Source organism: Channa argus, chromosome 11 (genome assembly GCF_033026475.1).
Source record: "Channa argus isolate prfri chromosome 11, Channa argus male v1.0, whole genome shotgun sequence".
In the NCBI taxonomy this organism is placed as follows: domain Eukaryota; kingdom Metazoa; phylum Chordata; class Actinopteri; order Anabantiformes; family Channidae; genus Channa; species Channa argus.
Window position 1 is genome coordinate 20,535,802 of NC_090207.1, and position 12,063 is coordinate 20,547,864.

The following is a 12,063-nucleotide window of genomic DNA, read 5'->3' on the forward strand; positions in this document are numbered from 1 at the left end:
ACAAGTGCAAGTTAAGTTTAATTTAAATCCTTCAAATAGTTATTTAGCAGAGTAAATACTAAACTTTCTTTAATCCTATTTTGCGATTATTTTGATGGAATCCCTGATTGTTATCTAACACCATATTTTCAGCGCATTACCTTTTCCTGAAGACAGTACTTCCGGGTTAGACAAAAGGTTGCCGCGGTCGCCATGTTGCTGAATGAAATTAGCTTAAAAACATTGAATAGCCGTTAGCTATATTGATATTTTATTATTTCGAGTTATAACATTTGTTGCAGTCTACAACTTACTATAAAGATGACTTAGGATTTATGAAACGACTACAGAAGTCTCGTTTTCTGTGAGTAAGGCTCTTGAGATATTACAACATATTTGGTCATTGGTAGCTGGCCTGCTAGCAATAACAAGCTATCATTAGCATTTGCTAGCACGCATTTCGTTGCAAGGGTCATTGTAATTGCTGAAATAACGTAGAAAGTGTTGTTGATTGTTAAAATATATTTCAGTATATCTGTTACCTATCCATAAGCCCATACTTAATTCTTGATAATTGCAAGTGTTTATGCCTTATTGCAATGCTAGTAGCTAGCGTTAGCTTACGTTACGCCCCGTAGTGTTACGCTATTCGAAGTGGGAGCTAATGTTACCGTTAACGTCGTAGCAATAAATGAATATTTTAGCCAGAACTTATCAACTGCTTTTTGCTTGTCATTGTGTTGGTACATTAGTATTTGTGGGGTAAAAGCTATAGTTTTCCACAATGTCTGGAATCTGTCAGTGCTGCAATAATGGGCCAATAGCAACAGGATTCATCACAATTCCGGCTATAAATGGTTCACCTTTATTTAATATGCAGATCGACGGACAATTCTATAACTTATAATCACATTTTAATATGCGGATGAACCAGCTTTCAAGTGTTAATTAGTATTGTATTCTGGTCTAGTGTAGTGTATTCTTGAACAGCCATCCCCTATTTCAAGATTGTTAATGTAACGTTGAATACATTTGGAAAACTATGTTTATGGTGTGCGAGGTTTCAAATAAAAGAAAGTACTTTGGCCTTTAATCAATTGAAATATAATTTGTAGACTGAATACCCAGTTAAAAATGTTAATGGACGTTTTTCATTGATTGTATCTAGTACAGTGTTAAAATCTGCAGAGAAAAACAAAAGAAATTCAATATTGCCATTAAGTACCAGTGTTTATTCAGCTGCTGAACTTAAAAACCATGCCCTGATAAACCCAGATATATTCCACTGGTATGGGAAAGTCTCAGTGGACAAGCTGTTTGTGTATAAAGTCTAATTGAGAAGCCATCTTGAAACTGCAGCCAATTAAGAACTTGAAATTTTAAATATGGCTGGATATTTCTTTTGTTGGTTTGTTTATATCACGTATGTGATACTTGCAACACCAGTGATCTATGAGACCAAGCCATTTTGGGTCACATTGAATAGTTAAAAATGACTTATTATTTTGCTTTGCTGTGCCCTCTCCACAGACATTTGTCTTTTGACACAGTAAGAGTGTCACGCAATGCACCATGGAAGTGGATCACAAAACATGCAACGACAGCTTCAAAGATCCAGATCTGTCAGTGGAGCTGAAGCAGAGGAGCAGCAGCAGCCTACCATGACAGCTACACAGCAGCAAGCTACAGTTAATCACCCACAATCTCCTGCAACCCCATTTTCCTCTGCTGCCAGCCCCTCAGCCCCCCAGTCACCCAATTATCAGATAATTATGAGTCGTAGCCCAGTTCCCGGGCAGAACATGAACATCACATTACAAAATGTAGGACAGATGGTGACTGGTAACCAGCAGATCACCCTTACCCCACTCCCTATCCAGAACCCAGCATCCCCTGGCTTCCAGCATACTACACCTCAGTGGATATTTGAGCAGGCTCCACCCTCCTACATCCAGGTTACCTCATCTCTGCCCCAGCCCATACAGCCACAAAGTCCAACTCAGCACAGTCCAGTCTCTCTGCAAGGTGTTACAAGACCAGGAGCCCCTGCAACAGCTTTGGGTGTGTGTGGACAGAGTCCAACAGGCTTTGTTGATGCTAGTATGTTGGTTCGACAAATCGGTTTAAGTAGTCCATCGGGAAGTGGCCACTTTGTTTACCAGGATGGTGCAGGACTGGCCCAGATTGCCCCAGCCACACCCGGCCAGCTGGCTTCTCCGGGAGCAACAGGCTCTGTGAGGGAACGCCGACTTTCTCAGCCGCACTCGCAGACTGGAGGCACCATCCACCACCTCGGACCACAAAGTCCTGCGGCTACTGTTACTGCTCTTTCCACTCTGGGCAGCCCTGGTCACATCACCACTTCCAACCTACCTCCACAAATCAGTAGTATCATTCAAACACAGCTGGCACGTCCTAATCCATTTGAGAAAACACCACAGTGTGTAGTTGCTGGAGTAGGAACCTCTTCCACACCTACATTTAGTATACCCTCCACCATTCCACCTTCTAGTCCTTCTCTCACGAGTCCATCTCAAGGGAATCCCAACAATCCTCTTGCAACTACCAGCATGGCTGTGGGTACTATGAAGAAGCAGACACCTAAGAAGTTGGAGGAAATTGCTCCTTCTACTCCAGAGATTGCTCAGCTGAGAAAGCAGTGCTTGGAGCACCACACCAAGAAGATGGAGAGCCTAAAGGAAATGTTCAAAGAATATCTGATTGAGCTTTTCTTTCTGCAGCACCTCCAAGGGAACATGATGGACTACTTAGCTTTTAAAAAGAAACCCTGTCTTCCCCTGTATACTTACTTGAGACAGAATGATTTGGACCTTGAAGATGAAGAGGAAGAAGAAGAACAGTCTGAGGTCATTAATGATGAGGTACACTGGGAACTCAAACTGTACTCTGGCTAGTATTATAATTATGAACTGTACCTCCACTTCATCCAGTGAATATTGTACCTCTTAAATCTGTGTCATTTTCAGGTAAAAGTTGTTACTGGAAAGGATGGCCAGGCAGTGACACCAGTTGCCATAGCAACACAGCTTCCTCCCAATGTTTCTGCAGCTTTCTCTGCTCAGCAGCAGTTTCAGGTGATAGAGGCAATACTTGTTTCATTACAACCAAATTATTGTTAGCGGATTATATTTATTTTATTTATTGGTTTATCGCATTGAAAAGGTTTGTGAGAGGTAATCCCTCATTAACTTACTGAGAGGTTGTTTTTACAGGGGCATCAAGGGGCTGCTGCTGGCACCATTGCAAACCCTGGAGACATGGATGCCTTTAAGAGGCAACAGGCTATGGTGCAAGCAGGTAGGGCAAGGATCGTTGTCTCTTGTCTTTCTTATGTTGCTTTGTTTCCTCCCCGTTTGCTTTCTTTTCTGTTTGTTTTCTTTTTTCCCTCTAATTGCTTCTGCTTTTAGATATTTGGCATCCTCTACTAGCGCTCTGTGTTGAAGTCTTAAACCGAGGAAGGAGAGGTGACCTGTAAGGTCTTCAGAAGGTCAATGCTGTGTTCCGAGTGCTTTTTTTTTTTTTTTTTTTTTTTTTTTTTTTTTTGCGTTATGAGGGTATTGTGTGTTTTAAATCCCAGATCAGGCTAAGAGGTCCCGGATTGACGTTGGTCGCCATGGGCTGATTTTCCAGCATCCTGGTGTAGCTCCTTTAGGATCACCTGGCGTGCCACTCCAGCAGCTTATGCCAACTGCGCAAGGTAGGAGTGCTACTACCAGGCCGTTCTGTGTACTGTTCGGTGCTGCTGGACGTATCGTCAAACTAAGGAGATTTAAATAAGTGAATCACAACATTCATCTTCTACAAACAAACTCCAAGCAGCATCAACAAACAGATCTTCATCCATCTGCTGGATTTCTCAGCAGTCCACAGGAAGTTCAGGCTTAGCTGTACCAGCACCAAAGCTCTCTCTGTCAGGATAAATGGGGAAGAAGACTATCCAAGTCTGAAGAAGAGTAGCCACTCAATGGGAAGATGCCATGTCTTATGATTTGTCTTTTTTGTTTTGACTCTTACTCACCCGTTCTTATCCATCTCTTCTTTTTTGAAGTGTGTTCCTGTTAGTCGTCTTTATTTGGGCAGACCTTCCCGTGCTGATGGATTTTCATCAAATTTGGAGGTGGATCACAGAAAGTGGAAATCTTGTGTGAATAAATTCACTTTCCAATGGGTTTTTCTTGTTTCCCATATTATGACTTCACGTGACATGCTTCTTTTTGGTTTCCCATCGTTATTCTGTCAAAAGCCTTTCCCTCTCCAATTATCCATCCTCGCCCATATCATTGACAGGTATTCAAGTCATCAGGGTTTTTTTTATGTTACGTATGTGTCTGTATTTATCTCATGTTCATATTTAGTTGATTTTCCACCATGTTCTTTCATGGCATTTTATTCTGACTTGGCTTCTTTCCCTCAGTCTAAGTAGGAGGAAAGTCATATGGAGGAATTGTGTTCACGGCACAGGTTTTTGCGATTGTGTTGGTGTGGGTGTGTCAGGGCCAGGTGTTGGTGGCATCTAGGCAAGGTGGTGTGACGTGCAGGGAGGTAAGGCAGGCGCTGCTTTAGTGTGCACAGCTCCGCCCAGGCCTGCTGTCTGCAAGATCCCATGTGTGTCTGTTTGCCCATCTCTGTGCTTTGTCGCTGTGTGAGGCATCCAGATGTCTCGGTTACTGCTAGAATGACATTGCTTCATGCTTGCTGAACATGTGGTGTTTTTGTGTGTGTTCTGTATTTTTTTTTTCCCCTTTCTTCTCCCTTTCTCTCTATCAGTAGTACTTTTGTTTTCATTTTGCATTGTAACATTTCTGTTTGTTCCTCTGTTTAAAACCTTACTTATTGCATGCATAATTTTTGATGTTTTTTAACCATACTTCTGAACATTCGAAATGCAATGTTTTGGTTTTGCATTAATCAAAGTAGTATTTTATTTGAGAGACATGTAGATCTTTTACATTAATTTCATTTCTTCTGTAATCATTTTTGCTGTATAAGTTTCATCAATTTCCGCTGTAATCATTAGGAAGTATATTGCTTTTAATTACTACAGTAAATCTAGTACATTACTTCAAGGTTCTGAGAAGTTCTAATAGTTGAAGCAGTCATAAAAATTAAAAGTACTATTTAATGTTTTAGTTACTAGTTTCTAAAGATGATCTTGCTAAAAAGGGTCTCTCTCTCATATATATATATATATATATATATATATATATATATATATATATATATATATATATATATATATATATATATATATATATATATATATATATATATATATATATATATATATATATATATATATATATATATATATATATATATATATATATATATATATATATATTTTAAAAAAGGGAAAGCTAGCAAACACTTCTTAAAGACTAAAACTTTTTGAAATTTGACCAAGAACACAAAAGACATACAACACATAACTTAAGATGACAAAACTGACAACCTCTTTTTTACCATTCTGTTTGTGTTAATTTCTTCACTATACCTTTGTGTGTCCTATAATTTGATTACTGTGTGTACAGGTGGAATGCCGCCTACTCCTCAAGCGGTCCAGATTGCAGGGCAGAAGCAGAACCAGCAGCAGTATGACCCATCTAAGGGACCTCCAGTGCAGAATGCAGCCAGCCTTCATACCCCTCCTCCTCAGCTGCCAAGCAGGCTGCCCCAAGGTGTTCTGTCTATGGCTAATCTGCCCATGACCCTCTCTCAGCAAGGTCAGTTAGTGGAGAATACAGTTCAGCCTGGTGGTCAGCTCCAGGCACAGGTAAAGGCGCAGGCAGGTGGGCCTGTTCTAGCTACAGTGAACCCCCACACACAGCTTCAGGCCCAACTGCAGCAGCAGATGCAGCCAGGTCTTCATCTACAGCTGCATCCCCAGCAGCAATCCCAGGCCATACTGCAATCTGGACAAGCGGTCAGTCTACATCAAACATATAACTAAACATTTTAATGTATGTTTCTTACTTAATAGCAATACAGCAAATTGTCACATTAAATATATATTTTTCTTCATAGACGGTGACACTTGCTCGCCCAGGTACAGAATCAAACCTGCAAATTCAGAGGATAATGATCAATGCAGTATCCATGACATCCATGTCTCCTGCTCCTCCATCTGCTCCCAACTCCGTTACAACCCCCAATACTACAAGTCCTGTTCGTCCTCATGGATCTAATATCAATCCAAGCACCCAGTCCAAACTAACTGGAACCAATGGTATATCCACAGTCAAAATTGGTGGCAGTACAACAGTAACCTTGCCATCTTCACAGGAGGGCTCTCAAGATAAGCAAGTTGAGCAGGCCAAACTGGTGAGTTTGTAAAGCACACATGGGTGGCAAACAGGTATCTGCAAATAATTTACTGTTGTTGTTATTGTTGTTATTCTGACTTCAGTCATCTGTTAGTAACCGGCAGATAGCTACTTCAGCATACTATTAAGCCGAAAGGACAAAGGATCAAGAAATATGATTGATATCTTTTATACTTATGATTTTTATACTTTTAAAAAAGTATTACATCATCAATGACATCACATCACTTTAAAGCCTTCAAAGTTTTGGCCTTTAAATTTTTTAAGGCCAACTCGCTTTGAAGTTTTGCCTAATCCGTATATAAATAAGCGACATTTCGTTTCAGCTTTGCTTGGAAAATCCTTTCAGCACCGAAGTAATCACAGCGCATTTTCTTTTTGGAAATGCATTTTCTAGTTAAATATCCTGCCTTAATTAATTAATTAATTAATTTAGTGTGTTTGGTTACCTTTGAATTCTCAATTTTCTCGTCATTCTTATTTCATCATTGATTGCTTTTATATGCATCTATGTCACTGGGGTATTCATAGAAATTATTTTTTTCCTGGTCATCGGGGAACGGTGTTTACATGCACTAATGGAAGCCTGTCTCACAATGTCTTTGTGGTGCAGCAGGGTGAGAGAAAGGAAAAGCATATGCAGCTGATCCACAATAAATTTTTAAAAATCCATGGTGGAAGTGACCTATTTAGACTTCTACAAGGCACTTCTTGTTTGAACTTTTCTGTTAGACTTTAGGCAAACTTTATTTTAAAAATTAGGTGTCAATGCCCCCTTATGACCATACATTAATTTCCTTCATTCTTTTCAACTGCACAAATAGCTGGTTATACTTATACATGAAAAATAAATTGGCATTTTTCAATAGCAATCAACCTAGGGAAACCAGGTTTCCCTAATTCCCTACCCTCATTTCGGAAACCAGCTTTCCCGTCTACATGACTCTTAAGAAATCGGCCTTCTTGGGAAAGCTGACTGGAACCTTGTCACTTAAGTCCATGTAAACACACTAATTGAGGATACTTTCAATTTTGCAGTTCAACACCTACCAAAACTAATCTGTAATTTAAAAAAACTGAAAAAAAGAACCAATTTCCTAAATTTTTATTCTGTAATTACTTGCATTTTTTATTTTGCAGGAGAGTCAAGTGCATCAACGAATTTCTGAGTTAAGAAAAGATGGCCAGTGGTCTGCCAGTAGGCTCCCTAAGCTTGTTGAAGCCTCACGCCCAAAGTCCCACTGGGACTACCTCCTGGAGGAAATGCAATGGATGGCAGCTGACTTTGCCCAGGAAAGGAGATGGAAAGAGGCTGCCGCTAAGAAGGTACAGATGTGGAAATTTTTCAGTCCTAATGGGTCAACCTTGTTAAACTTTAAAACTGCAAAAGGAAAAACTCTGGCTAAAGGAGGTTCTACTTCAAGATGATGTCAACACTCCTGTGTGTAAATAAAAGAAACCCCTGAAGAACCACTGTGTTTCAATTAGAGTGAGATATCTCCTCTTCTAAAACCATCCACTGATCTTACATAATTTTAAAATTCATTCATATCAATGAATCAAGCAAATCAATTCTGAAACTGATGCAAAAAAGAAAACATCTCATTCTGATTTGAGACTTTTGTGACTACAGAAACACTTAATTCACTCTGGTTGTTCAGAGTTCTCATCAATACAAACGTAGTTGTATATATACTCTTGTGTATATATACAAACGTAGTTGTATATATACTCTTGTGTATATATACAACCTTTAACATAGACAGCGGTGTTCAGAGGGAAGTTATACATTGTTGTGTTTTTCATCGCAGTGCAGAAAGCATACATACATCTCATGATCAATTTAAATCATGGAACCAATGTTACCAATAGCTGACCTCAGCTGGGATAAAGCATGTCACTTCCTCACTAGGAACGAGCAAAGGAGGTGGTCTGGTGTGACACCAACTCATGCTATTTAGAGAACTGTGGTTATGTAAATAACCCAAACACTTCTGAGATGCCATTGCACTAAGCATTGGACTAGTGAGGAAGCTGTAACATTGAGTATGTAAAACCTAGCAAAGGTATGTGGTGAGGCCCAACTTGCTGCAGCGCAAATATCCTGAATGGAGAGCCCTCTGAAAAGAGCCCATAAAGTGGTGAGACCCCTGGTAGAGTTAGTGGCTGTAGACTCCTGGAGCTATATGCCAAAGCAATATCCCCCCACAATCCAGTGAGAGAGTTGTTGTTTAGAAACAGGCTTCCCTAAGTGATTCTTTGCCCATGATACAAATAACGGGTCCTTTAGTTCTGTCCATCTGTCCGCCCAATACTCGAACTGGACAAAGCATATGTAATGGGGCAAAAAAGTATTTAGTCAGCCACCGATTATGAAAGTTCTCCCGCTTAAAATGATGACAGAGGTCTGTAATTTTTGATCATTCATCAAGACCCAGCCACGTCTCATCTTCAACACTCTCGCTGGTGGAAGGATGTTTTTGCTCAAAATCTCACGATACATGGCCCCATTCATTCTTTACTTAACATGGATCAGTCGTCCTGTCCCCTTTGCAGAAAAACGGCGCCAAAGCATGATATTTCAGCCCCCATGCTCCAGAGTGGGTATGGTGTTCTTGGGATTCAACTCAGCATTCTTCTTCCAAACACGACAAGTTGAGTTGTTACCAAACATTTCTATTTTGGACTCATCTGACCACATGACCTTCTCCCAATCCTCCTCTGGAACATTCACATGGTCATGGGCAAACTTTAGACGGGCACCATCGCTGTGCATGCCGAATGTACTGAAAGGGCATGAATCTTGCCGACCTGTTTTGCTGGTGTGATTTCCAACAAATAAACTGACTTTAAAGGCACCATTTTCAAATCCATGTGTTCTAATGGTTCTAAAGGTGGAACTGACAGGGCCTCCAGGGAAACAGGAACCTTAAGCCGTACGCCCCTTGTGAAACACCCCACCACGGGGTGCTGTCTCACAGTCTTCCTCCCCACACCGACATGGCAGGCAGAAATAGCTGCTAAGTACCTTAATGGTGGAAAAAAGTCTTTCCTTTATCCATCATGTCCTGCAGGAAAGTCAAAATCACTGCTAGGGAATGATGGAAGGAAATCTCCTGCCGATCTGTTCATCATTTCTCAAAATCAGGCATTTCCTACCATAAAGATACCTTGTTGAGGAAGCCCTAGGAGTATGAATGCTTTCAACAACATTCTGAGGGAGACCCAGAGTGTTCAAGTTGAACCACTCCCAGGCGAGAACTAGAGAGCAAGTCTCTCTGAGTGGGGGTGGAAGATCCCCTGTACTTCAGACAGAAGTTCTATGCCAACTGGTAGGGACCAAGGTTCCTGGTGGAGGAGTTCACCTATCTCCGACAGCCAGTGTTTTGATGGCTATCTCCTCCCTTACCCTGGCCAAGGTCGGAGAAATCAGAGCCACAGGGGGGGAAAGCATATATAAGGAAATGAGGCCACTGGTGAGCCGGTCCATCCTGGTCATGAAGAGACCAGGATACTGAGCAGAGGACACCGAACATTCTCCCTTGTGGAAAAAAGGTCTACAGACAGTTGCCCATAACGCTCCCACACCAGGCTCACCACATCTGGGTGGAGCCTCCATTCTGCATAAAAAGGGTTTCCCCTGGACAGTATATCTGCTCCACAGTTCATAGACTTGGGTGGCATTCAGCGTCAGAAAATGTTTGCTACTCCAGACAATCAGTCTGTGTGCCCAGTGTGTGCAACCGAGAGGATCTTAGCCCCCTTGTCTGTTGACATGAGCCACAAATGTGGTAGTGTGGATATGGTGTCCCCTTAGCAAAGGTAGGAAATGTTTCAGTACTAGCTGCACTGCTAACACGAACAAGTAATTTATAAGGGATAAGCCAATGTGAGGGTCCCATGTCCCATTCGCTGCCCTCCCCATGAATGGACCCCTCCAACCTAACCACTTTCCTGCACAAGACCACCCCCATGGGCTCTCGCTGAATGAGAGAACTCAATTCTCTCCATGGACGTAGTGCTGTTGTGGGTGTCACTGAGATGCTTAGCCTGTGAGAGCCCTGACAGCGTGGGTCTAACCTGTGCAAAGCCACCCAATGCTGGACACCCTTTATGTGTAAACGACTCATTGGAACTACTACCAAAGCTGAGACCATCAGCCACAACGACCTTTAGCAGAGCCTGAGAGAGACATTCCCCCTGTGGAATAGGGATTAGCAGTCTGTGAGTGCCTGCAACCTCTCTCCAGTCAGCCTGATTGTGGCCTGTCCGAATCTATAAACAGAGCTAGGAAGGAGATGGTCTCAGAACGGAGAAGAACACTCATGTGTAGATTTATTCAGAAACCCAGATTTGTGTCATAAGCAACTTTGTGTGTTCTGCTGCCCCCTGGCTGGAGGGTGTAGTAATGAGCCAGTCTATATAAGTTGCCACTCTGATGCCTCGCCAGCTCAGCGTCCCCACTGCTGCCACAGTTTTTTGTTGTTGTTGTTGTTTTTGTCCTTTCGGCTTATCCCGTGAGTTCAGGGTCGCCACAGCAGATCTTTGTCCACATGTTGATTGGCACAGTTTTTACACCAGATGCCCTGCCTGACGCAACCCTGTCCGATTTCTACCGGGCTTAGACCGGCACTGCACAGCAGGGAATGAGAAAGGGCTGTGCGTTTCGCAAATACTCTGGGGCTTAGTGAGAGACCAAAGGGGAGAACTAGATACTCGTAACATGTCCCCTGAAAGGCAAATCTGAGGTATTTTCTGTGGGGGATATACATTGGGATGTGAAATAAGCATCCTTGAGGTCGATTGATGTGAACCAATTGCTCGGGTGCAGAAAACGCAGCAGAGACGCTTCATCCAGAATTTGTATTTTCTCAGATGTACATTCAAAGTCCTTTTGGAGCCGAGCTACCTGGATCACATGAGGTTTAGGTTGCCTGAAGATTCTGAAGCTGGAAAGTGGTCGTGCCACAGCCTGCGCAAATGTTTGGCGCTGGGTGGCAAGGAGAGATTTTTTTGGAAGACACAACTTCAGCTCTTAGCCATCCCATTTCTTCTCCTCACATCTGCATTGATGTGACAGAAGCCCCAAAAATGGTGGGGGTTCCAAGGAGATCCTCCTTTTCTCTGGTTGACAGGGTGGCGAGATTTAACCATCTGGCCCTCTCCTGTCAGACCATCAGCCCCATTGCTCTTCCCAGAGGGTCGCCACTTTATGGAGATGGAGACAGTGGTCAGTGATGAAACACACCTCCTCCAATAAACCGGGGTCAGGCAAAGCCATAATCTCCTCTTACAGCTCAGCTTGATCTGCCATCAGAAAAGAGGAAGCATTGAGGGCCTGGGCTGTCAGCGTAGCCGCCTTGCATGACTTCTATGTCAGTTTGGACTGGAAGCAATCTGATCAGGACAGGAGGGTGGGTCCCGCTGATGGCAGGGAGGTTATATCAGGTGGAGATGAGATGCCAACTTCTATTGGGAAAATATTACAGAGGCCGTGCTTCTCCATTCCCTTACAATCAAGAATGGAGCTGCCTGCCACAGGATGCTTCTCCCTGTATGTTTATTGCGTCAGGAGACTGCAACCTTTTCACCTTTGGCAAAGTCAACCGTGACCGAGTCACTTTGGCTTGGACCTCAGGCCACTGGATATTGAGCTTTCCAGCCGCGTGTTTGCACACCTCCTGCAAGTCCAAGTCTAGTATAGGAGAGGATCCATATCCGTCCTATGCCTGGGCTACCT

The 12,063-nt window shown here is 42.5% G+C and overlaps 1 protein-coding gene across 6 annotated transcripts in view; it reads left to right on the top strand.

Annotated features, from left to right (window-relative positions):
- The first annotated feature begins 165 nt into the window (after positions 1–165).
- Positions 166–12,063, top strand: part of ep400 (E1A binding protein p400) — a 36,016-nt gene continuing 24,118 nt past the window's right edge. For 5 of the 6 annotated variants that reach the window (XM_067520595.1, XM_067520596.1, XM_067520597.1 and 2 more), the window contains exons 1-8: positions 166–343; positions 1,510–2,861; positions 2,967–3,074; positions 3,213–3,297; positions 3,578–3,697; positions 5,532–5,923; positions 6,025–6,321; positions 7,464–7,649. In XM_067520595.1, the coding sequence (XP_067376696.1) occupies positions 1,545–2,861; positions 2,967–3,074; positions 3,213–3,297; positions 3,578–3,697; positions 5,532–5,923; positions 6,025–6,321; positions 7,464–7,649 (2,505 nt within the window). In that variant the 5' untranslated portion in view covers positions 166–343; positions 1,510–1,544. The remainder of the gene's footprint in view (positions 344–1,509; positions 2,862–2,966; positions 3,075–3,212; positions 3,298–3,577; positions 3,698–5,531; positions 5,924–6,024; positions 6,322–7,463; positions 7,650–12,063) is intronic. The other variant, XM_067520599.1, reaches the window with a different exon arrangement.